General features: G+C 37.7%; 1 protein-coding gene across 2 annotated transcripts in view; it reads right to left on the bottom strand.

Annotated features, from left to right (window-relative positions):
• The window catches only part of TMED10 (transmembrane p24 trafficking protein 10), a 31,798-nt gene extending 4,262 nt beyond the window's left edge, over positions 1-27,536 (bottom strand). Inside the window, exons 1-3 of one of the 2 annotated variants that reach the window (XM_011370842.2) lie at positions 27,251-27,536; positions 12,118-12,229; positions 7,604-7,677 (exon numbers count right to left, since the gene is read on the bottom strand). In XM_011370842.2, coding sequence (XP_011369144.1) covers positions 7,604-7,677; positions 12,118-12,229; positions 27,251-27,475 — 411 coding nt within the window. In that variant the 5' untranslated portion in view covers positions 27,476-27,536. Of the gene's footprint in view, positions 1-7,603; positions 7,678-12,117; positions 12,230-18,775; positions 18,878-27,250 lie in introns of those variants that run through there. The other variant, XM_023537000.1, reaches the window with a different exon arrangement.
• Positions 27,537-27,649: the final 113 nt, after the last annotated feature.

Genomic DNA, 27,649 nt, shown 5'->3' with positions numbered 1-27,649 from the left:
ATCAGTGAAACCCCCAAGATATGACAAGAGCAAGGATTTCATTATTCTAATTGTTTTTCTTATTAATCTAAAATTATTATTTGCTCTAAAATGGGGATATATTGCCAGAGCAGTCCAGATCTTAAAACTTATATAATAGTTGCTCTTAAAATTTTCCATACAGAGAATTTTTCAAAAATCATTTTTCTACATCTGTTTCTTTACCTCCTCTTTACCATAATCTACAGAACTCCCTACTTTTTCTTCTCTCCTATCCAATTCACCTTCCTTGTTCTTTTTCTCTGTTAAATGTTAACAACATTTAACGTGAAATGACTGGGAAGAGTTAAAGGGTATTCTTAAGTTCTCTTTGCTTATCTGTATTCTTCACTAAACATGAAGAATAAGACAAGTTATTTAAAATAAAACTAGAAACTGCTGCTGTTTAAGATAGGGATATAAAAATTGAGTTGATACTTAAGGTATATAAAATGTGGTGATAGATTTGTAATGATCTACCTAAGATTTCTTTCACTGGATATACATTTTCTTACATTTGTAAAATGTTGGCTAGAGTTAATCATGTGACTGAGAGCTGCAGAACAGAAGAGAGCTAACTGGTATAAGATTTAACCAATGATTAAGTTAATGCATTAAGCTAACTCTCCTAGCTGAATGCCCAAATGCTAGGTTTTGCCATCAACCTAGACCATGTATCATATATGTCACATAGAGCTACAGAGCAAAGAAATTCCCCAGGAAAAAGATACCAATACAAGAGCTATATAAGCTGAATCTTAGCCTGTTTAACATTTTCCCTCCTGGTCTATACTTCTACCTCCAAGCTTCCTGAATGAGAGAGTTTTAAAAGCAATGCTATAGTACTTCTCTAGAAATGAATGATTTAAAGTTCCTTAAATAGAAACTTGCAAAAGGAACTGGAAGTGAAACGATGGCTGTGCCTCTGCCAGCTGAAAATAATTTTTAAAATTACTTTGAAGACTACTTCTAACCCCCTCCCCTACCTTTTTTTGGGGTTGTTAAATGACGCCTAAAACCTAAAAATGGATGAATTAAAATAAATTTGGTAATAAAGTGGCTGTTGTAGATTTTATTGTAGCCCAAAATACTTGTTCCCAATGCTTTTCCTTTCTGGTGTTTCATTTATTTTTCAATTGTACGAGCAACACGTAAGTATGTTCTCCTGCTAAAGAATTTAAACTATACAGAAGCAAAGGGAACAAACACAAGCCCACCTTCATAGCTCAATTTCCGTATCAACACATTCCTTCTCAGAGGTGACCATGGTTATGAACTTGGTGTATATCTTTCTAGACCTTGTTAGATGATACATACTATTTATGCCTTTGTTTGTATATAAATGTACACAGGAAAATCATTTATGAATGGGATCATAATGTATATATACTGTACTATGGCTTGCTTTTTTTTATCATTTAATAAGATCTTTCCAAAAACTTCAGTGCTTGCAGATTCACCTCATTCTTAACTGCTGTACAGTATTCCACATTGTCTACTTAATCATTCAATTCCCTAACCCTTTTCCTAGTAAAGGTCGTACAGAAGATTCTATTCATAACCAAACAGCTCAATTCCTATTGTTTAACTCGATTTTATTACCTCAATGAAATCCCTACTTAATACTGTCCTTAATTCAGTAAATTATTTTCAGACTTCTGAGTGGGATGAAGGTCTCTTTTCCTAAAAAAACACCTCTACCTAGTAACTACTCTTACTCTTGATATTAACTTAAGACCTAGGAAACTTAAAGAATTGCCAAGAGACTAAAACAATATTAAAAACCAACTTGTTATTTCAACCACCTAACATGAATACCCAACGGTAAAAAAACGATAATGGATATATTTCTACATTTAATCTAAACCTAAAAATCAAAACAAATGTAAAAAGATTTTTTTGTTGTTGTTTTCTTAACATTTAAGGTCCTAATAATAATGCTTTTTTGAATGTTTATTATGTGCATGGTACCAAGATAAATTATGTTCTCTGCTCCTAATAAGCTCACAGTCTGGTGGAGAGGCTCACATAAAAAGCTATAACCATAATATAAGTCATTATGTATTAACTTCTACAACAAAGGCACACATTAAGAGTGGAATGGAAAGAAAGTAGCATGAGATTAATTATAGTTGAAAGGATAAAGTCTAACAGGAAGTGGGTGAGTTGGGTCTCACAAGTTGTGCAGGACTTTGAAAAAGACAAGAGAGAAAGACATTCGAGGCTGAGAGGAACATGCAAATCAAAACACGGAGGAAGGAAAGTGCAGGTTGTGTTTAGGAGATCGTGAGTAATCTAGTCATAAGTAGGCTGATGCACGTGTGTGCATGCCAACACACACAAGTGCTTGGGGGAGGGTGGTGGATAATAGCAAATATATGGCTCAAGAGTTAGGCTGGAGCTAAATTGGGCAAGAGGATGAAGGTAGTATAATGAATTAGACCTCTTAGTATATACTCAGAATGTGATACGTATTTTATATCGTGCAATATCATTTAACCCTCATAACTCTATATAAGATAAATATTATTATCCTTACATTTTCAGATGAAAAAATTAAGGCTCAGATTATTAAATAACTTTCCCAAGACCTCAGAGCTTGGGAGCCGGGATTGGAATCCAAGTCTGAGTTTACATTTTATTCTGTAGGTACTAAAAATTTGATGAAGAAAACCAGATAACCACACTAAGTTTTTTCTGGATCAAAGGTAAATATTAGGCCATAAAGATCCAGGTAAGTGGTCCAGTTTATTAGTCAAACTTCCTAGGTTTCATATTGTTGTTATTCAAATTTTTACAGACTATGAAAATAAAATTAAAAAAAAAATTATCATTAAGTATTCTCAGGAAAACCCTCTTCACTTACCCAGGACTAAGTATTCAATGAGTATCATCAAGACTTTATATCATAGTCAGCACAATAAACTAACAAGAAAAGCTCTATCAATATCTCAACTGTTGTGTTCTTCTGAACATCCGATTTAATGTTCAAAGTGTCCGTAAGAATGTGAAATTATACATGTTTCATGAAGGCCATTTATTCATCTAGTCTACTACTCTCTTCCAAAGCTGCAATGATGATGTGTTCTTGCCAAAAGCTTGATAAAAGCAAAGCCTGTTCGACAGTGTGGACCATAGGTTCTCCACTAGAGGGTAGCATTCCCCTAGTAGGCTGCATTTAACTGTTAAATTATCAAATATTAGACCTATGAGTGCTTCATTTTACAAACAAGGAAACTGAAGATTCCACAAAGCTACTCAGTCCTCTGAGTGGAAGGCCAAGATTTGCAGAACCATGGTCTCTTGACTCCCCACCCAGAGTCATCAAAGCATTTATTCAGCATCAAAACTGCAAAGCTCTGCTATAAAATGCAAGCAAAACCAAATCTATGACTTCCAAATGCACATACACTCAGTGTATCCAAACCCTACTTTTCAAGCCTTAACCATGGAGCTTCCTTTTAGCACTCCTGTCCGCACTGATTTCCTCTTCCCTAAAGCCCTACAGAACTTAGACTGAGACACACATTTAACATTCAATCATACAATGTCATATGCACATTGTTTTGATTTTTATCCTTTTCCCCTATGTAAGTTTGGCCTTCAACTCAATGAAATTAACACGATGTATACTCTGTATAGTCTCACATACCTAACACATGGCAAACACTTGAAACTGACTTGTTATGTCCATTCTATGCATTCTTCAAAGAAGCCAATTTTCTTACAGCAGATAATAAGTGCTGCTGATTCCCTGAAGCAAGCATTTTCTGCACGCTAAGAGCACTCTGCATCTGTTTTCACTCTGCATTCATTTTCAGGAGGCCCACTGCCTAGGAGATAGTTTTACCATGATATCTATCACTCTCATATGTAATGGCAGGTCTGTTTGGAAAAGCTAAAAGTTATAAAGCCTTCCCTTGTATATCTACAACACCTCTAAAATAACTGTAAAATTACTCTTCTTAAACTGTATCTGAATTTTCCAGTCCTCTAATAATGATTTAAATCTAAAGAGTTCAGTGATATGTAATTATACCAAGGAAAGGTGTTAACTCTGAAAAACACACATGTGAAACCAGCTTCTAGAGAATCACTAGTTTCTTTCCCTTGATAGAGCACCGAGACTCAAGAGAGAAGCTTCTTGTGGGTAAGCTGAAGTCAGTCAAATTGCTTATCTCTACGCCCCGCAACACAGCCCCTGAAAATTTGAAAAGCACAGCAATAAAAGTGGAAACCATCTAGCCTAATGCAATCAAGATAAAGAAGACGGAACTACACAGGACAAGTCTACTTGCACGTGGCGTATGTGAACCACAAGCCTCTTCACGGAAGCGCAAAAGGTCCCTATTATGACAAAATAAGTCCAGATAACATTGCCAATCTTAAGGCTAAATGGAATTTAGTAGATCCTATTTACTCTGTCATAGCCATATGGCAGTTTCCAGAAAGGGTAGGAGAAGGGAGCTAAAATCTACTGAACTGACCAACTATGTGCCAGGTACCTTATTCATGTTATCTCATTTAACTTATGTCAAGAAAGGAATTTTGGATCTAGTACATGGAACCAGCCCCTTGGTAATCATACTCTTATCTGGAGATTGTTGCGCACATTAAAAAAAAAAAAGAAAAAGAACCAGTTCCTTCTTCCTAAGGGCATCCAGAGAAACAGACCTTTTAGGAATCCTTCGGCATTGGCAATGATGACAGCAACTGTGATTTTGGTGTATCTGTTGATAGCAAATGACTGACAAAGAACCCCTAAGCAAAGCAGAATTTTAGTTCTGGTGAAAATGCTGACATCTATAGCAGGAAAGGGCATACACAGCCCAAGAGTTAGAGCATGTATCTGACAGCTCTTTCTTTGTGGGACAGTAACTGCCTTCATTCTCACAACTGCACAATTAAGACAGCAAGTCCTTGCCAAGAGTTGCTATAGTTTACAGATGACAAATTAAAATATAATGGCTCAACTGACAAACTGAATCTGCAAAGATGCCCCTCTACCCCGACTCCATGAGCAAAGGATAGAGGTGAGAGGTCCTTAAAATACAAGAGGGAATAATAAAGTGCTTTATTTCTGAGGACATAAGCATTCTTTCTCTTTTAAGAATTCAAACAAGATTCTACGCTTCTTTACAATTCAGCAATCATCTTGTCTTCCAAATATCATCTTACTTTTGTATTGTTTACATAGCGATTCCACATGCATTAACTAATTAAATCCTCTATAACAATTTAGTAGGTAGTGTGATACTCTGCCCAGCTATTAAGACATTGATTACTACTGAATTTTACAAGGCCACATGGGATTTCAGAATTATAAAGTTCACAAACGTGAGGGAGAGATATACTGAATGTGAAGAAAATTAGAGAAATGTGCCACCTTCCTGAACAAAATACTGCTGCCAAAGGACCCAAATCCTCTGGAGACAAATGCTTTCCATTATCTCAAGGGCCTGAAATTAAATGCCTCAAAGCCTCTGCTGGTAATTAACCAGGGAACAACTGGTTCCATTATCCATTTTCCTGTCACAGGCATTAGTCCAGGGACAACTAACAGCTATATCTAAGCTAGGTTCAAGGAAGCTTTGCTGTAGATTGAGAAAAGGACTGGTCTTTGGCCGTGTCATAACCACTTCTCTGTCTCAATTTGGTCTGCTTCTTGGGGGCGGGGGGGGGGAGGGGGTGGAGGGCAGCAGGAGCGAAGGTAGGTTGCCAAAGAAAGTAGTAGGAGGAGTTTCTTAGTTAAGAAACAGAATCTAGAGCTGTGTTGTAACCGTGTGCGTAAAGAAAGGCTTAGGACGTGCCAGACTTCCAAAGCAGGAAACAGCGCAAAGGAAGCGCTGTGGTTTGCTTTCTGCTAGGGATTCCCCGCTAGCAAAAGGTCAGGAAAGATAATGGCCCTTTCCCAGTGTCAACAAAGTCCAAGGATGAGGAAAATTCCAGGAGGTACAGGAGTTCTAAAATGCCATATAACAGTGATGCCCACATCGTTCTATACGTAAACTCATAATAATACAAAAAAATCTGTTCTAGAGAACAAGCTATGTCTAATGTCTAATCCGGTGGCCTTTTATTTAATATGTACCATCTAATGATAGCTATCACATTAGGGTAAAAAAATTATAAAAAAGTAAAATTGCACATAATAGGAATTCGATGAATGTTTACTTAGAGAATGATATGAGGTTGAGGATACAGCAGCCTAATCAAAACCTGAAAATTATTTTACCTATTCTTCTTCCTCCTCATAACTACATTTTTCTTAATGCTTTATACCTAACAACAGCACTTTAAGAAGTTATCTTATTTAAATATAATTAAGACTCTTCTAAATCATGAAATTTTAAAAGGATTTTTTACTTTACCTTAATTTAAGTTCATCAAATAAAGAGGTTCTCACTACTTTCTTTCTTTTAATTAAACTACCCTGGAGACAGGAACTATCTTCCATTCACTACTGCATCACTTGCTCCTGTTTACTGCCTACAAATTACTTAATCTAGTTTTGTTCAACTGAACACTTGCACTAGGAAAAAGAGGAAAGGCCTGAAGAGCTACAATTGTACTACTACTTCCTGTCACAGAATTAGCCAGTCACTTCCAGTCTTCTTCCATTTTAAAGGATATTCCCTTTCAAGTCCTGACCAAAGACAGAGCAACTTCTGTTCCAAGGGTTCTAGAAAATTCTCTCAAATCACTTAAAACAACTTTCCCTGTTTTTTAGTTTATATTCTTCAAAAGCCAATTACATTTCCTCTCCTTCATGCCGTCGGGTACTGTTTTAAAGACTCTTATCTGACTGTAAAGATCAATCCTCCAGTCAGTCTTAAATAGTTCTTGTGGTTTTTCAAAGGTGCTCTTGATTTGAAGAACCATTCTGTGCTGCCCTCAGAGTCTCTCATAATAGGTATGAAAAAGGCTCAGTCCCCCTTCCACTTATTCTATGTACTTTTACTTCCCTACTACCCAAATAAATGTCAGTTTTTATTCATTATAACACTTCCTATCGGCAAACATTTCTATTCATTATCATTATCGAGTCTCTTGCATTTGTTTCTTCCCTCTTGCTCTCTTCCTTAAAAGTTTGAAATTATTTCAACTAAAAGCTATTTTTGACTATTGTGTTTCTCAAAGGCAGCACAGTTCAAGTCTAAGCAGCACTGAATCCATGCTCTACATACATACATAGCCGTCAGTCTGGGAATAAAAGGTTTAAGAATTAAAAACGAATCACTTTTCTTAACTTTGTAATATATAAATGAATTCCAGCTTTTAAAAATTATAAATATATATCTGTTTTCTGTCTCAAGAGTGCTAATGGTATATGCTTGAGTGTTTTATCATACCAACACTTTTATGGGACAGTTGGCTTGGTCATTTGGCTAAGAGCACAGCCAAAATTATTGTTCAAGGCTGTTAATACAACATTTTCTATCAATAAAATTGTAGCTGGTTGTCACATGACTGCTGAGAAAACCAGAGCCTTCTGGGCATAACACAGCCCATTGGCCTGATTAGGTCACAGAAACCTCACAGCACAGCTGCTACTGCCTCCTCAGGCTGTTACGGCTGGACTTACCTCTTCGTAATTTTTTGCCTCTACTCCATGCTTCATGTCTAGAATCACGAGTTGGTCAGGTATCCGCCCTGTTCCTGAGAAAGAAATCAAAGGATTCATTGTGAGGAATATTTAAAATTCTGGGAAATCACCCACCCATCCTCCTTCTCCATAACAACAACCCCCCACCCCCATAAAAGGAAAAAGCCGTAACTCCTCCCCCTACTCAGCTGCAGAAAATTCCTGGCTCTGGCTAAAATCACAAGCATTCCAGACAAAGCCTCTGTCTGTGTGGGGTGCCGGAAAGCAAAGAGAACATGCTGCTGGCAAACATCTCTGAGCAGGCAGGACACAAGATCCTGCAGCTAGTACTACAGAAGAACAAAACAGGAGAAAACACACAGGCTTACTGGAATAGGAAATAAAAAAGTCAAAACAGTATAAAACCGACTGGCATATAGACCAAGAGCTAGTGGGCACTAACTTAGGCTGAGAAAGTACATTTTCACATCTGAAAAGGTTATTCTGTCAAATGTTAAGAGAAGTATTATTGGGCACATATTAAGCTTGGATTTACTTAATATAAACATGAGTATTGAAAAGAACACAAGATTTATCTAACATTCCAGTTTAATTCAAACATTTTGGTCAATGTAAACCCATTTCAATAGATAAATAAAATGTTATAGGACTATTCCTACGAAGCCCTTAAAACAGAACAGCCCAAGAAAAAACTTGACAAGAGTACAATTCTCAGCGATGCTTCTTAGAAAGAGGATCGTCTATTTGGGATAGTAGGGCCAACAGAGCAATGTTCATATTAGGAAAGGTAATCTGATTCAGCTTGATCAAAAAGGAATTCTAATCTTAAAACATTAAGTAGGAGAAAGAGAAAGACACAAGAGCCCTGGAAAACTGCTCAGCCCCAATCCTCTGGAATTTACCTGACTACTTATAAAATAAAAACTGCATGCATGAAATTAGGAGTTTTGGGAAACAGTGCCATTTAAGCACTGGGATTATTGAGACCATAAGCCACAGAGAATGGTACTGTATGCTCTACTGCCTGAGAGACACTGGAGATTTTCTGAAATGGGCTGAAGTCAATTCAAAAACTACTCATTGAGAACTCAGTGATTGCTAGAACTGTGCTGGAGATTATAATTTCTGCCTTCAAAAAATTCAGCGGGGATCTAAGACATAAAGATGCATAATAGCTACAGTGAAAATGCAAAGCAGTATAAAACTTTAAGAAAAAAAAAAAACTGGTTCAGATAATCCCAGTTAAGGAGCAAAGGTTAGAGAAGGAAAGAGATTAGTTGTAGATAGACTTCACCAAAGAGGGAGCACTTGAAGGTAGGACAAAGTATTCTAGGCAGAAGACAACATGGGCAAAGGCTCACATATTGAAATGAGTATGACATTAAAAGACAATAAAGAAGTTCTTTTGAGTGGACTAGAAGAATCAATTTGAAAGCAACAGAAATAAGATTGAATAGGTAGGATTAAGAAATGATGACAAGTCAAAGATGCCTTCTGAGCATTAATGTCTCCAAAACAAAATAAAAAAGCGGCACCCAGAGAGGTCATTTCTCCCAAATCCAATGTGTAATAGTGATCACAGCATGGCAAATGCAAATTTTTGCTTCTCTTTCCTCATTTAAAAAGTTGTGAAATCCAAGCAGCTCACAATGCCGCCTGGTCCAAATGATCAAGATATTCTCTTCCTGAGACTCTCCGCTTTCTGTTCGCCAGAGCATAGCATTAGCATTATTCAAACACAAGTGAAACCACAAAACCACAGACCTCTGGCTGGTCTGAGTCCAGACCATACAATCTCTGACACAGAACAGCCAGCCTATTCCTTTAGCTGACATCATGGCCATAAAGGCTCTTCTTTGTAAAAAGACCCTTCAGTAATTTCTGTCTGCATGTGCCTGGCAAAAAAACATTTTTTAAAAGGTGCTCCCCAGACTACAAGGTAGCAGATTGCTAAATCAGAATTAACAGAGAACACAAATGAGCATAGAAATTGAGTGCTTATTATAACATGTCTCTGTGTGTATACATATATTATATATATATTTTATACATATACATATATACATATATATATACATTTTTTTAAAAAATTAGTACCTAGGCATCTACATGCACAGCATCAGTGTATAAAAAATTCAGAACAAAAGATATGTTTAGCATTATGTTTAGGTTTAGCGTTATGTTTAGGTTTAGCGTTAGGATTAGGGTAAGGTTTAGGGTTAGAATTACGGTAGGTTCATGACTAGGTTTTGGGCTAGGGTAGGTCAGGGTTAATTTTAAACTCTTCAAAAAGTTTAAAACTGGGAATATTAGACATATGTACATGAGACATTTAACAACACAAAGCTGTGTGCATGTGATATATCCAAATGCCTAAATAACTAATCCAACCAGTAAGTGATGTACTATTTAGAGGAAACCACATTAACCTCCTTGCTGTTTCTGAGACATGCTCAGCATCTCAAAGTGTTGCTTTTTCTCCAAAGCCCTCATTACCACCTGACTTATATTTATTTGTCTGTTTGCTCCAATGAAAATGCAAGCTCCACAAGAACAGAGACTTCTGTTTTATTAACTGCTATATCCCAACACCTAGAACAGTGCTTGGTATATAAGGGTACCTAATAAGTATTTGCTGAATGATTCCATCAATTGATTGAGAAACTTGACTGAACAGGCTAGAATGCTGAGGAAAATACTCTAAAAGAACTAAAGGTAAACTTATGTTTATATGGGAAGAGGGTATTCCAGGAAATGAATAAATGTGACATATTTAGAGGGCAGAGCAAACCAGGCTGGTTGGGGCCTGATGAGTAGTGGAAAATAAGGTTGAAGTGAGAGTACAGACTATTAAATGCCATGATACCAGTTCAAAAATTTTATGATTCTAGGTTTCATTCCATAGAACAGGAACATTACTGCCAGTACAGAGGACTGACGTGGCGAAAGATATGTTTTGGGAGATAAATCTGGTAGCAGTATTTGAATATATTAAAAACAGGGATATGAGAAGGCTAATGACATAATTCATGATTTAAAATATTAAGAGTTCAGATTTGTGTGGTGACAGATATAGAAGATATTTTGAAAGAAGAATCAGTATAACTTGATGATAGACTGGAAAGGACAAAAAAAATTTCAAAAATGTAAGCCCAAGTAACTGGAAGGGTGGTGGTAATACTGATGAGAGAGGGGAACCAGTTTGAAGGAGAAGTTCATGAATACAGTCTTAGACATCTTGGTTTTGAGGTAAGCGTGGCATAACCATGGGGAAATGTCTAGAATATTGTTGAGACATTCTGGAAGTGGCAGAGGTGGGGGCAGGGAGAAGGATATCAGTCATGAAATCACTATTAAGTCCTTTAATTTTCTATTATTAATCTATTATTCCATTTACTTCAGGCGAACTCCCTTAGCTTTTAGGCTAAATTGATCCAATTTAGATCAAGGGAGTCAATTCTTGCTTAACTGTCAAAAGCAACAAATTGATCTGCTATTCCTGGGTCTCTACTAGTGCTGTTGACAAAGGTACTTGCTCTTCTTCTAGGATCATATGTTCTGAATATTCTGTAAATGCAAAATTGCCAGGAGTCCTTTTGCTGCCATACGGGAAAAGCCAGAGAATAAAGTCAAATGGAGGCAAAGGAAAAGAAGCACTAAAGGATAGGTAGGGGGTCCAATGATAACTGTTAAAACTCCAACATCCAGCTGTGCCTGACGTCAGTACCACACTGAAGACTTCCCAGGTCAGAGAGTCAAATGTCTTTCTCTTCTTTCTCTTTAAGCCAGTTTGAGTTATGTTTCTCTGTCTTGTGGCCCAAAGAGGTCCCAACTAATATAAGTATAAGCACATACAGATTTTAGAGTCTAGTCTTCTTGAAGTTAAAGAATAGGGAGTGAAAGGGAATCTGCCTTTTCACCTACTACTGACTGCAGAAACCATCAGGTGATCAGCCTAAAAGTTACTATGGGATTTTGGCCTTGAGATACACAGAAGACTCTATAGCAAGATATCAGGACTAGGAAATAACAAGTGCTCTGAAGACCAAAACTGCTTCTGACTTTGCCATATATTGTCTGATAGACCCTACTTCTAATCCTCTAGAAAACATGTTACTAGCATATAAATGCATTAAATAATGTTTAATTCAATCTTGCTTTGGTATAATGTTGATGAGATGTTATAGGAACTTAACTCTTGCTTATGGTAAAATTTGTTTCATTGTTTTGCATAAAGCTGCAGAACTTATCAATGACATTAAGGACTTACTGCATTTTCTAGCATCTACACCAAATTAAACTCTATCATTCAAGCCAAGTATGTCACAGCATATTTGGCTATTCTTGCACATGAAGAACATTACTTTCACTTACATGTGTGTGCACCCCAACAAATGTAATTTTCATCTCCTCTTCCTGCCAGCCCAAGAGAGAAAGTTCATGCTCTAACTTGAGAGAAGATGCTTAATTCAGAGAAAACTCTGATTACTTACCCTTACTCTCAAAACACACTTCAAACATGTCATAATCTTCAGTAGTAAAGGCAAATTTCCCCTTGGTTGCATCCTCCTTGGAGTATAGAATATGGCCAGCAGAATCTGTGATCTAAAACAAAAAAGTAAGTAAGAACAGGGAGCAAATAGCACTTGGGAAGTAAACTTAAGAGAAACTGGAGAAATGGAAAGAAACACTGTCTATAAAAGACAGTTGACATTTCTCATTATGATAACTATGTTCCAACCATTCCAAAAGATAGGAATTGGATTAGAAGATGAAATCCAAGTATAGCAAATTTCATTCATTCAAACAGCCTATCCACACTGCAGGCTAAAATCTGCTGCCACCATAGAATGACAGTTGAGATATAAATTGGGTTTAGCAACAAAGATTCACTTTATGGAATGTAGGCCAGTATCGCTCCCTAGAAAGGGACCTGTCACAAAAATGGAAGTGGACAATTACCAAAAGAGCATACTACAAAAAAGAGAAAGATATGTAAGAACACATTTCTTCCATAAAATAAATCTTGATAGGGTTGAGGTGGGGGTGGATAGTGGAAATGGGACACTTGATATAAAGAGAAGAAAAAGAAGACCTGCATTAGTTTTGTCGTTTTGAGAGAAGAAAATATGGTAGATTTATTCCTGCAAATGCCATGTTAATTATGGCAATAGCTACCTGGGGTAGGAGACAGGCACAGGGGATAAACAAGTTTTCCTAAAAAAAGACATCCTTGGCTTCCACAAATGATCAATCCTTTCTTTTAGGTTGTTAGCTTTAGTTCTCCAAACTTAAACTGCTCTGTTCTTAGAGAATGGCCTGTAAGCACAGATGAAATGGCATATATTGGTAAGTGAATGGTCACCTATAAAGGAGGGAATGACAGGGTCATATGACGGACTGGATCTCAGACTTCTTTCCTAGAGCACATGTGTCTTAGTAGAAGCCACATTTCATTACCTGAGACAGGAAGCTCCTTGCAACGTGGAACACAAAAGTAGTGGCTTCATTATATTAAACTGGATATTTTAATGCTGTTTGTACAATAAGATTCATTTATAGGTAAGATTTTAAATATGAAAATTGAGTAGCACACACATAAGCTTATATATTCAAAACACTTTAATAATACTAGTTATTGCTGAGTAGTAAGATTTCTTCTTTACACTTTGTATTCTTTCTATTTTCTACTACAGCATGTATTCCTCATGGTCAGAAATAAAGTTATTTCATTTTTTGGAAAAAAACAATAACTAAAGAATAATTATCACTAAAATGGGTTTATTAACTCATTTTAAATAATAGGTTAGTAAAAAAGGTTTTATGACATCTTCTAAATTCCTAAAAACAACAGCAGTAATACTAATCAAATATCTTCATCCATGAATGATGTATCAATTTTGTCAAGCATTTAAGATGCCTAGATCTGCAGTGGTCATTGGGGATACAAGGATGTGTAAGATAGTTCCTATCTTCAAAGGGCTTAAGAGTCTAAATAAGGACTAGAATAAGAAATGAGACTTCGCTGCAATGTGAAAAGGTATGCACAGGTGACCTAGGATTATGGAGCATCAGGGAATGTATCATGGAGGAGGTGATATATGAGCTGAGTCCTCAAGGATGAGTTGCAATCAAGGGAAGAATCAGAGTAGGAAAGACAGCAAATACAAAGGCCGGGGGTCTAGAAAAACAAACAAAAACATGGTATCATCATAATACTAATAAGCTAATACTTATTGAGCACTTAACAAGTGTCAAGTACTGTACCAAGTATTTTATATGCATTTTAATTTAATGTTCATTATAACCCTATGGGTAAGAACTATTATTTCTCCCATGTTCCACAGGAGGAAACTGAGACACAGAGAGGTTAAGTGACTGGAGAGGTACTGACTAGATCATGTAGAGCTGCAACACCATGTTAAGGAGTTTAAACTTCATTTAGTACAAAGTGGAAAGACAATGGAGAATCTGAAACAAGAGAGTGATATGATTCTATTTGCAATTTAGATAGATGAATCTGATAATACTATGAAGACAGACTCAAGAGGGATAATACTAGAGATAAGAAGTTGGGTTATGACACTATTTCAGTACTCCAAATTAGAAATGATGAGGGCTTTAGGTATGGAGAGAAGGGGACAGATTTGAGGGATTTTAAGGAGTGAAAGACCACAGGACAAGACCAAAAAGTAAATGCCCACAAAAATCAAGCGAGCAACATATCTGAGTCTAATGGACCAGTATATGTTCACAGGGTGTGGTGAGCCACGTGACAAGATGGATAGGCCTGTCCCAAGGGAGAAAATAATGACTGTTGTGGCACACCAGGTTTTCAGATCATCCAATTTTCTAAAAGAAGCTAGATGTTTTAACTTTCATTTGAAATCTCCTAATTTTTAAACCTTCACAATCAATCCCCAAATTTAAAAAACTACTTCAAGGCGAAATGAAACATGTCTGTAGAACTAAGTTCTTCTGGGCCACCAATTTCTGACCTCTGCATAGGATGGGAAGAAAGCTGACCAAAATCACACAGAACTGCTGGGTAGCACTGAGGTCTCTGCTGAGATCCTGAACCATGGATTTCCAGTGGCAACACCTAACAACCAGGATACAGGAGCAAAGAAAAGTATTAAGTGATTTAGGCTGGGGTTCTGTAATTGAGTGGTTTGTAAGGCTAAGGGGATTAAGAAGTTCTGCTACAAACTTTCATACATAATCTTGAATCCTCACAACAACCCTATATAAGCTGGTCTAACAATCCCCATTTTACTGATGAGGAAACTTAGTAACTTGTCCATTACCACGCAGTTAATAAATTGTGTATGTGGATTTGAAGTGGTTCAAACCCCATGCTCTTTCTACATTCCATGTTGCCTCCCCATAAAAGGAATGTCTGAAAGAAGTGGAATGCACAGAAGCCAAGAAAGATTAATAGAACTGAATGGATTCTTTGGGTCAATGGTTGTCAAAGAGCCGGAGAATCCTCTTGAGGGGGACATAGCTGTTCAGTCTGTATTCTCCACCTTAGAGGAATGAGCAGGCAGCAACAAGGTAGAGAGGCCTTGAAGTCAGCAATAACTAGTAGATAATCTACAAGCAAATATTTAACCCTGAAGATTCCCAAAGGCATCTTGCTCATGTGATACTTTTTCTTAATCATCAACTAAAAGAAAAAGCATAACAAAGGACTTTAGAACCTTGGATTCGCACTCATGATAGGGCAAAAAGGTCTGGGAACTAACTAACCAAATCCCAGAGTAATGTGTAGTGGCCAGTGTGGTTGCCACTCTTCCTTTCTTCAGAATCTGTTAACCCATCAGATACTCAGATTTTCCTACTACCCAGCACTCAAAAGCACAGTGACAATTCTTAAGAGCAAAGAGGAAGCTCAAAAAGACAGACTGCAGGAATAACATTTTCACATTCCAAGTTGATCTAAAAACTCTAATTGTTTTTGGCTCCTATGAATAAAGTTGCAGAAAATGTCTACTTCCCCAAGGCTTATTTGGATAAAAATAAGCTTCCAGATTTGCTCATTGCATTAGTTTAATTCTTAAGGGACAAGGAAAGGATTACAGGTTGCTAGAAATGTTTAAATGTAAATGAAACCAGTAGAGGACAACAGGGAATAATCATCAAGGGTACAATACTGAACAGTCATCACAGATGTCATCTTCTCTGCAGTCAGGCAAGGAAAGAGGCCAGGTCACTGGCCTACAACAAACAACCCAACTGAATCGGGCTTACAAGATTTGGCATACATTTGCCCAACCATCTTATTTCCTAGAAGAATAGCTTATGATCTCTTTGTATTCTCCTAAGATACTAAAAAGGTTCTTCAAAAAAATTATTAACTTAAGGACAGGAGTGTCTCTAGATAATAACAGAGCCCAGATGTGGTTCAGAAAACTTTCTTTTAAAGCACTGGCAAAAAGCCTTCATGAAGTAATTTGCAAAATTAATTAAGAAGTCTGCCATGTTTTTCTGAAAGACTGGTACAATCCATACCTCCGACTGGTACTCAAAAGGAGTAAAAACTGTTTACACTGTCCTCTTGTACATTGTACTGAGAAACCACAATCATGGTAAAACCACTTGCTTTGTTGGTTCTTTCTATAACATCTGAAAATGTATTAAAAATTCATTCTAGGCAGACTCAAATGCTTTTCTTCCTAGAGGCTGAAGGCAAAGGACCCATCACCCGTACATTTTATCAGCATGAAATTTACTTCCCAGAAATAGTGTGTGATAATGATCACAATTCCCTCAGGGACTCCACATTTCTATACTCTCTATGGCTTTTAGTTGACAGAACTATATGAGGGTATTTATCCAAACATTTGCAAGTTTGGCAGGTAACTTGACAACTTAACCTTTGTGTTAGGCTTTTATGAACTGTTCCGCATTCTAACAGATCCTAGAATTTTCCCGAATATCAGTAGGTTTACCATGCAGTTCATTACTTTGCAGCGATTGAGGAGCCAAGCCATTGATCTCAAGGAAAAAAAAATCACATGCCCTAACCCCAACATAATTACATAAATCAGCAGATGGCTAAAATTAGGAAATAGAAAACTAGGCCAAGCTTGGTGACCAGCCAGGGCTGGCAAAGTCTAACAGGCTGAAATGATGGTTTTAAATTTCCTTTAATTAAAATGTTCTGATTATAGATCATTTTAAAAGATTATCTGGTTTCTCAAGGATTGAGATTTTATTTTTCCCTTCTTAAATTCTACTAAAGAACCACCTAAGTAATATGATAAATAACTGCCACTTTCACCTACTATAACAGCAAGCCCTTAAAGGATTCTGTTCTTCCCTGTTAACAATAATAAACATATTTATTGTAAAGTTCTTAATTAAACAAGAGTAATATCAATCCATAAAATATGCCCATATGACATCAAAGAATGGGAAGTAACAAAGATTAGTTTCTATATAACACCCTCTGAAGAAAAGCAAATCAAAGTTCACAGCTTAAAAAGTAGGGAAAAAAGTGTTAACTGTTATGTGCAGAGTAGCTGATGTCAAGAATATGTGAATGCTCACACTGAAACTGTCAAATAATTGAGAATACAGGTCACTGGGAAAATAAACTCATTTAGAATTGAATTTTCTTGGACCATTCTAGGCTGTGGCCAGAAAACGGGTTCCTGAGCAGGTCCTGCTCCTGAAGCCTTTATCAAACATTCAAGATAACACCCTGCCTACTTCAAAAGGATTTTAAGTAGCTTAGGCTCAAACACTAGGCAAATAAAGCAATTAAGAATAAAAGAGAATAGAGTTCTCCTGGAGGAAGAAACAAATAGGCGCTATCAAGAACCTGAATGAGCAAATGATATCTGCACAATAAATGTGACTCTAAGTTTTCTGGAAGCCAAGATTAAAAGACTAAGAGAGAAACAAGTTGGGTCAGACATCATTTGTTTTCTGATGAAAGCTCACAAATTTATCTTCAAAGATAATTTTCCTGGAACTAAACAGGAAGAATAATTTATCAGGAAGGTCCTTGTAAAGGGCTGTGACCAATATCAGACTCTCCATTTTCAATCACGGCCTTGCTGAAGATACAAATACAACTCAAATGGGTGCTTTCAGTGACCCTCCACACCCATCTGCCTGACCTAATGCAGAGGTGGGACCTGAAGGAACTAGATGAATGATTCCATGCCCTGGCTCTCTGCCCTGCAGCACTACCACTTTTCTCCCCATTCTAGCTCCTCTTGCTGCTGCTCACAGAATTCCCAGCCTCATTCTAAAGTTGCAAGAAGGCTGGGACTACTTTTGGCCGCTTGCAGCTACCACAGTGTGTGTATTTTTTTTAAGTGCCAGGAAAAGGTGTCTTAAAAATAATACTAATCACCCAGATCTCGGTTCCTAATACCACTCGTTAATAAAAGGAACCAGGTCTCCTTGGAGAAATGGCTGAACCCAGGACTGAAGCAGGAAATATACAAGATGAGCCTGAAGCACCTTATACTGCCAAAAGGTAAGGAGTGCTCAAAAATAAAACATAACAAAACAAAAACCAAGACTGGGGATATGCCAAATGGAAGAGCTCCCAATAGACAAAACTAAGGAAATATGAATAAAGACTTTATATGATGATAATAACATCAATACTGGTTCATTCAGTGTCATAAAGATGTTAACAATAGGGGAAACCAGATGTGGAGTATATGGGAACTGTACTATTTTCACTATTTTTCTGTAAATCTAAAACTGTCTTAAAATAGTTTATTAAAAAAATACTTCCCCAAAAGGGTAAAGTCAAACACATATACATATATACACACATATCTCTAGGTTCTCAAGAAATTTACAGTCTACTGAGAGCCAAGCAAGCAAACAAGCACTTTCACATACTTTTTATGAGGTATTATGGAAAGAGTTAATTTGGACAAGTCTATACCTACTCCTGTAAAAATGACATATAATCTATGGGAGAAGTGGCAAGTCTGTGTCTTCCTATAGGTACAGGCCACACATTGCTTTCATTTGTTGACATACCCCACCAACCCAAGAACATGTTTTTAAAAGAAAAACACTTCTTTTTCAGGAGTGCTACTGTAGCAGCAGAGAGGTCAATCAGTTTATGGCTTTGGTGTAGTTGGTAAAATCTATTTCCTTCAAATAGGCTCCTACCTGCTCTCTGTCTTCTTCAGGGTTATCATCATTCTGTGGTATAATACTGAAAATACAATGTGTATATATTATTTTAAGGATAATCATTAACCTTGTAGCTCCTGAATGACTAACCCAGGAATTTAGAAACGGCAAGTCCCTTTAGAAGCTCTACACACTGAATAAAAATGAACTGAAACAGAAACACCTACCAGTACAGCATAGTAGTTAATCTAAAGGTTCTAGAATCAGACTTCAGGTCTGTGTTCAAATAACAACTGTGCCATTTACTAGCTGTAAAGCCTTAAGCTCGCTGTGCCTCATGTAAGATAAGGACAATAGTGTGAACTTCATGAGGCTATTCTAAGGACTAAATTTAATACAGGTAAAGGGGCTTGGAACAGTGTTTGGCTCATGATAAGCACTCAAATGTTGTTATTGTCACTATTAGCAATATTGTTACTATGATAACTATTTGTTAGTGATAACTCACTCCGTAAACATTTAGGTCACTAACCATACTTTCAACCTAGCAGTGCTAACGGATGACAAACTAGATAAAGTATACTACGCTGACTAAACCCAGGGATGATTAGGGCCCGAATGGTTACTGCACGGAAACAGAAAAAGGCAAGTAAACTCTCAAGGAAGCACCAGCAAGATTTAGAAACTGAGGGGTAACAAAATGCCTAACAGCAGGTATTCAAGGAAACCTTTAGCTGCTAACAAGGGATAGCAAGAAATACTAGATGAGTCCAGAATTTCCTGCATGTGTTTTTTAACCTGATAAGTAATAAATTGCAGGAAGGACCCAATGACATTAGGTGTGGGGAAAGAGAGAATTGCGTGTGTATAGATAAGGATCAGGGTTGGGGTCTATATGCTTAATCTAGTTAAGAGTTCACAAGTGAATCTTGCGCTATGCGATCTATTACTCTAAGATATAAAAAAGCAGAAAGAACACCAAATCATGAAAGATGCTGTAGCTTTAGATTAAAAAAATAGTATTAGAAATACCTGCAAGTCACCATTGTTCTTGAACACAAGGAACATAGACAACTCTAAAAGCCTAGATGCTATATTTAATAGGCATAAAATGCATAAAATGAATTTACCCCGATCATTCAAACAAGAGCAAATACCAAGTCCAAGTCTGTCAATTGCATCCCTGAAATCAAAGGATCATATCTAGATTTAACCCAGAACAAAGTCAAACTTAGGTCACAAGAGCATTTAGCAACATTAAATTCTTTCAAATTTCCAACACAATTCAGCGATGGCACAGCATAGCACAGAAGCATTGCTTAAGGAGGCTTGTATAAGTGGTGAAAACTAGAAATGGAAAATTTCCAGGCACTGGTATGATTATGGATAGAAGCTCTCTTCCTGCTTCTATCAGCATTTGCTACATTAACCTAACATAAGCAATACGTCATGCTTGACTGGGAAGTGGGGGTTGGGGGAAGAGGGGGAGAAGGAGAGGGAGGAAGGGGAGGAATTAGAACGAAAGACCAGTTGCTGCCCTAACAATACTACTGCGGGGGTGAAGCCAGATCAAATGTTTTTTTTCATACTGTTCCAAAGTTATTTACGGTAAAAACCTCCAGCGTGACCCTTTTAGGCACAAACAAAGCCTTGTTCTCTCTTAACAACTAGTCCCTTGATTTTCCCACACGTTATGTAGAACAATGAAGTTAGGGCACAGGATAAAGGCAGATGACATCAACCTCCCTCAAGTCAGAGGCTTGTTTGGGAGCCCAAATTCTGGTTTGTGGCCAGCTGGCTGATTTTACTGAGGGCTCTACTGTCCAGGCTACCAGGGTGCACATGCGTATGGGGGCAATGGCTCAGGATCAACTACCAGTCAGCAATTCACACAAGAAATAGTATAGAAGTCACTGCATCCCACTAGATTACCTCTATAAATCTGTTCCATTTTCCTAGAAACTAGACTCAGTCTTCAGAAGTCATCATAAAGGTATGGTGTAGCAATTTCAAATTCTAAGCAGCCTCCTTTCTCCGGTTCAGTTCAAAAAGGAGATGGCTATGGACAACTGTTCATTGCATTGGAAAGATTTAAATGATGTATCATATTGTTTAGCTTTTATGAAGCAGGAAACATAAGGTCAGGTTAAATTTAAAGCTAGAAATTTTAGCTATAATATGGAAAGAAAATAGATTTTAAATGTTAATGGACCAATTCGCTTTCTGTACTAAACCATCTATTTATTGATCTGTTTCTAACCCATTGGACAATAGTCATAACAAATATAAATTTGAAAAGAGACATATGTTTCTCAACAGAAAACGATCAGTCCTCAGTACAGATACCAAGAACAACAAGCTGAAATATAATTGTTCCAAATAAAATAATCTCAAAACTATAGTGTGTGTGTGTGTGTGTGTGTGTGTGTGTGTGTCTTTTATCTTTTCATACAGCTTTTAGTAAGGGGAAAAAGTTATAAGCCAATGGTTTCCCAACTACTAAGATAATTTTTAGGCTTAAATTGTGATAGGCTTATGACGCAAGGCTGAACTCTTAACGAATCTGTTTGGCTTTCTCATCTATAAGCTAGTTGGGAAAGACTGGGACCATAACTGGGTAAACATACCAAAAAAACCCCCTCATTATAGCAAAATGAGTTGTTAATTAGCATTAGCACTCTTGAAAAAAATGACAATAAAAAAAATTTAGACCAATTAGATTATTTGGAAAAGGCTGAAAAAGTATAAATGACTTAAATTATTACCATCAAGCTTTTCTTTCTGGTGATGATTATGACAACTCCTCACAGTTGCTCTCTCCCTTGCTGTAAACCTATTTCCAAAGTATAACTCACTCTTAGACAACATCTCAGCCCCTAAAAGTAATTAACCCTCCAATTTTCACTATTAACAAGCATTCTAAATAATAAGTGGTACTGGAGCCTATTAAATTATTACAGTATTATCTAGTCTTAATGAAAATGTGGTTTTCAATTCAAAATCGACGAGATTCTGAGTCCTTACAACAGGTTTTTATCATGAACCTGAATAAGGAAAATGTCTATATTCACTATGAATAATGAGTTGATACTTCCTGCTTAAATTTTGTGCAGCGAAGTCATTAAATATATTATTTAGCCTGGTTTAGCCTCATTTTGTGAAATGAGTAAGAAAGGGTAGTATGAGATCAACCTAATTGGAAATCTCAACACAAACACACCTCAATATAGGCCCGAAATCTTTGCAGCAGTCTCTCCCACCTATCATTTCAATTCATTTCTCTGTTCAGAGGGGCCTTCTCTGACCAAATACGTTTTACCCATTCAATCACTCCCTACCCCTACTGCTTGATTTTTCATTATAATACTTATCAATACCTGAAATTGTGTGCATTTTTTTAATGCGTTTTTTGTCTGTTCTTCACCGGGGTTCAAGGACCTGGTCTGCTATTCATCTCCATATTCCAAGCTAGGTCTAGCATATACTAAATATTAAATAAATATTTAATGAATGAATGGGAGAATCACAAACAAAACACTCAGAATTCCTCTCATTAAAATATTCTTTGTTCGCTGCAATGATATAGGGCAGGGGAGTCAGAGTAGCAATTCAATTTTCATTCAATAGACAGAAAAGAAAAAGTACTAACACCTATGGCCCACCATAATGAGTCCTGTGCAATAAATAACCCATCTCTTTGTCCTTGTAACAATGAGATCTATCACCTCCATTTTACAGATAAAGGTCCCAAGGAGAAGGGTTAAATAACTCCTCTAAGACCATACACCCTATAAGTGGTGGAGCTGCTGGGATTTGAACTCAAATCTGATTCAGATCCAGACTTTTTATACTATACCACAGGGCTTCCCAATAAGACTAAGACATTTAACTCGATAATGCATATACAGTACATTAAACTGAAGACACAAAGATGGGTAAGACATTAAGGAATTCACAAAGTAAGCACTATACTACATGAAAACTGCAATGAATACTACTGTCAAACAGGATGTAATGGAAGCAACTAGCAGGGGAGTACAGGCGAAGACAGATTCAGGTTAAGAGAACATTGTATTCAAAGGTGTTCGGTATGGCTGGAGTCGGGAGTGGGAGGACAGAGTGAAGAAGATCAGAGACGAGGTTAGGACAGTGGCAATTCATTTGTTCAATCACTACTTATGTTGAAATCCTACTAAGTGCCAGGAACTGTATTAGACACAGGCATGTCTGATGATTGACACAGTCTCTGCTCAAGGAGATGGGTAAACACATAACTACAGCATAGAGTGAAAAATGATAACACTGATGTATTTATCAAACATTAAGGGCTCCTTGACAGGAAGAAGATGAATTAGGTCAATCAAGGCACTACATTTACAAAGATCCTTCTAAGACAGACTGCCTCATTTAGAGCAACAACTAAATACCAAGCTCAGATGGCCAGGTTTTGCACTACACAAAGTCTCCAGTTCTCCTAACCACAAACCCAAACCATGACTGCTTGAACCAGAGGTGGATATATGGCTAAAGACAAGACCTAGAATGTGTTCTGGCATAAAAGGAGCTGGATCAATCAAATTCTTGCACTCAGGAGTTGCACTTCAGAAGCTGAAATGATACAGAGAGAATCCTTGAGGCAGAGTCTGGGCCACGAGTGGTCAGAATTTAAAAGAAACAGAACTAAGTGAACAGATACTATGAAGAAGGTTGTAAACCATGGTAAGGGGTTGGATGATGCCCACAAATGTATTCTGTGGCCTGCATAGTATACTGAATTTTTAAAACGATACCCAGCTTGTGGTCTCTAAAATATCACTCCCCACAAAAAGGAACCAGAACTTTTTGGAGAAATAGCTACTTCCAGATCAAGGGTTGGACATATAAAAGATGAGCCTCGGACATCTTATTGTTCCACAAAACAGGGAAGCTATCAAAGCCTAATGGGATTGTGTCAAAGGATATGGAAGCCCCAAAGAGACATGTGAGCAAAAGGAATGAATACTACTGTCTAAAACAATGACTCTACAAACTGAAACAAATGACAAAAAAAAAATAATAATAATTTTAGAATAATAGTTAACCTTCTGCATTACAATGAAAATGACAAGGGCAACTCTGAAAAATGTCAATTAAAGGAATGAATTCAGCATTTTTCCTGCCTTTCTTGTGTGAATTATAAATTTGAAGGTAACCAAATGGTCTTAATTGATGAATTCTTTAAGAGTAATTCCACCTAATACATATAAAAGGAATAACAGAATTAGAAAATCATTTCACAACCTTAATGAAACAAATTGACACAAAAATCATCAATGGATTCAAAAGAGAAAAATCAATGGGAAGTTTTATAATGGAGGCTTCAGGCTGTTATCACCTTGGTAGGCGGAGTAATGGCACCCCCTCACCACCAATGTCCACGTCCTAATTCCCAGAACCTGTGTTCTTACATGGTAAAAGTTTTGAAGATGTGAGTGAATTGAGGGTCTTGAGATAAGTAAACTATCACAAGAGTCCTTAGAAATAGAGAGAAGCAGGAGAGTCACAGGAGATGGCATGATGGAAGCAAAGGAGAGAGATGGGTAGGCGAAAAATATCTGAATATGGAAGAAGAGTTCACCGTCCAAAGAATACAGGTGGTCTCTAGAAGCTGAAAAAGGCAAGGAAATGAATTCTCCCTAAGAGCCTTCTCATAAGATGAGAAGGAACACAGCCTGCTGACATCCTGATTTTAGGACTTCTGACCTCTAGAACTATAAGATAAACATGTTGTTTTAACTCACCAAGTTCATGGTAATTTGTTATAGCAGCAGTAAGACACTAATACGCACCTGAACCCACTGATCCATCTTAGGAGCACTATGAGGCACAAAACACACTGTGTACTCTGCCATGATGCCACATCAAGTATACAACACTAACCATGGAGTACTCTCATCAAAAAGATAAATCTAAATCTAATTACATTTTTACATTTGATTCCTTTTACAAGAAATATAGGGGACAGCAATCTCAAGGAAGCAAATAGACAAATCCAAAATGTACGATATTCTTTAAGAACAATTAACTCCAATACAACCGCAAGCATAAAAAAGGCAGAGCGGATTGCTAGATTAAAGAGACTTGAGAGATGTAAGATTAATTTTAAATAGATATTTTTCAGACAGTGGAGAAATTTGAATATGAACTGGGTATTATTAGATGGCATTAAAGAATTCTTGTTAATTTTGTGAGGTGTGATTATAGCCATATAACGTTGCGACTGTGTTCATATTTTTAAAGAGATTCATGAAGTATGCAGGACTGAAATACCATGGTATCTGGGACTTACTTTAAATCAATTCAGCATAAAATAAAAAGAGGGAAGAAGCAGTTAAGATGAAACAAATGTGGCAAGACCCTAATTGTTGAATCTGGGTAATGTGTAAGTGAGGACGGACCGTACTCTTCTTCATAAGCCTGAAAACAAACCAATGCCAAAACCAACTTTGAATTAGTTGGTACACTTAAAAATGAGGAGCTTTCACATCAGAATCTGGATTTCTCACTTCATTTGAAAAATCATATGTGACAATAAGGCTCTTATCAAGAGATGGGAGTACTGGTCACTGCAAATTAAGTTTCCACTACTCCCAGTTATCCCCCATTTATCATCATAGCTGCTGTTTTTCTCACATCTGGCCCAATTCGTTCATTTATGTTACCTACCTGACATTTGGGTTTAGGACCCCAGGAGTAGTCTAAGCTGGTTAGTAGCAAGAAAACAGGGAAGACATGGGGAGAGCATGTAGATCTAGAGACTCCTGCTGTTAAGGCCCCTTCAGCAGTTCTGAATACAGACATAATTTCCTTAAGGCTATGCTACACTATGCATCCTGTATTTATTAAGTGCTCACTGGTATGACTGACATTCTGGAAAACATGAACATGAAAATAATTCCTGCCCTCCGGATACTAATAGTCTAATAAGAAAGGCAAGATATACACATAAGTGGTTATAATATAAGATACAAGATAAGTGAGTTCAGGGGACTGTCAGGGTGGTTCATATGTAAAATGTAGAGTGGGGAATGACAAAGTATATAAAGCTTCAGAAATAGATTATGAAGAGCACTACAGAGCATGTTGGTAAATTTAAGCTATATCAGACAGTTTAAGCGGATAGTAAGCCACTGAAAAGTTAAAATGTAAGTACAAATCAGAGGGGGAAACACTGGAGATGAGAGTAAAGTCTCTTTCGTTTCTCAAATTCTCTGATTCTATGTACTACATCCTTTGAAGAGCCAGAAGCATGACCCCAAAAATGTTGTATCCAAGCCTCTAAAATTGTGTCATCATGGCTTTCTTGGCCAGACATTAGTTTGGTACCTAAAGAGAATAATAAAAGGATGGGTCATGAGCAATAGTCCTGAAAATACTTCATTTCTCTCAAATAAAGCATAAATAAATTGCATCTATTACCACTACTAGATGCCAATTCCTTAAACATAAATTATGGTCATCTAATACCTAAGCTCTCTTCAAAAGTAAAAGTTTCTTCTTATTTAGTCTAAGACCGATTCTGTTAAAAACAAAAACAAAATCACGGGCTCATTGTGAATGAATAAAATTACCTAGAACACAATTAATCTTGACTATATCAATTTATATTAAAGTTTCAAAGATCGATCCCGTCATCCTAACAGCAAAAAAGGAGCAAACTGGCATTATGGGAATAGTGATCACCATCCTGGAGTATCGGTGAAATTTACATAAAACTTGGCCAAGTCCAGATTCTGGGGTACCAGAAAGGAAAGGACTAGAAACTGAGACCAATCAATCACAAATAAATTACAAATAAAAAACAACGAGAGAATAAAACTGCAGCACTTTTTTTCGCCCTATTAACTCTCAAACTAAGAATTAATCCCAGCTCTGACACGTTTATTCTATTACCTCTCTGAGCCTCAGTTTCCTTCTGTGTAAAATGAGGCTAACAGTACCTACTTCATAGGGGAGTGTACGAACTAAATAGTAATGTATATAAAGTAGCAGAAGACCCCCCAAACACACACAGTTAATGCTCAATAAATAATAGGTTTCATTATTCGCAGTAAGTTTCAATGCCTCCATTATTTTCCTGCAGGTATCAATGTGTCTTATGATGCCAACCCCCACAAATACTCAACATCCAAAGACTTCTTTGGAGACCCAAGTTACAGTTCAAGGTACCTAGGAACATAGCAGGTAGAGGGCCCTGACAACAATCAAAGTCGAGGACACCCGAGGTCGGCTGTCACATCTGCCAAGGCCTCGCAGCCCTTCTAAGGGTTCCCGGGCACTGGCACCCAGCCCCGCCCCACGAACGACGACGGGCGAGGTGAGGGGGCGGTCTCGACCACGCGCCCTTGGCGCCTCCCGGGAGGCCAGGCGGCCCTCCAGGCCTCCGCCAGCCTGACCCCCCCCCACCCCCATCCTCGGCCTCCCCTCGCCTACGCCTGCGGTTTTCCCTCCTTGCCCCGCCCAGGACTGCACCTTGAGGTGGGTGCGCAGGCCGCCAGCGCCCCCAGACTGGTCTGTGATCTCGTATGCGCCCGTCACCAGCAGGTCCTTATGGATCTCCTCACGAAGACACTTGCGGGAGTTAACGGGCAGATGGAAGGAGATGGCGAAGACCGAGCTGGGGCCGAGCAGGAGTAAAAGCAACGACGCTAACTGGCAAAGGCCACGCTGGGCTTGTAGGCCAGACAAACCAGACATGGTGCCGGAGACTGTTCACCACCCCGGGCCTCTACCGCGCCGGAACCGGGAGGGCCCACGTGACTCACCTATGGCCTACCAACGCCGCAGGCGCCATTTTGGAAACTGGCAAATAGGGGAAAGCTATATAGTAAATCTTTTGAAAGGGAGCAATGGATATGATACCGCGTCACA

The sequence above is a fragment of the Pteropus vampyrus genome, unplaced genomic scaffold, assembly GCF_000151845.1.
Source record: "Pteropus vampyrus isolate Shadow unplaced genomic scaffold, Pvam_2.0 Scaffold177, whole genome shotgun sequence".
Classification (NCBI taxonomy): Eukaryota; Metazoa; Chordata; class Mammalia; order Chiroptera; family Pteropodidae; genus Pteropus; species Pteropus vampyrus.
This window is presented reverse-complemented; position numbering and strand designations above follow the sequence as displayed.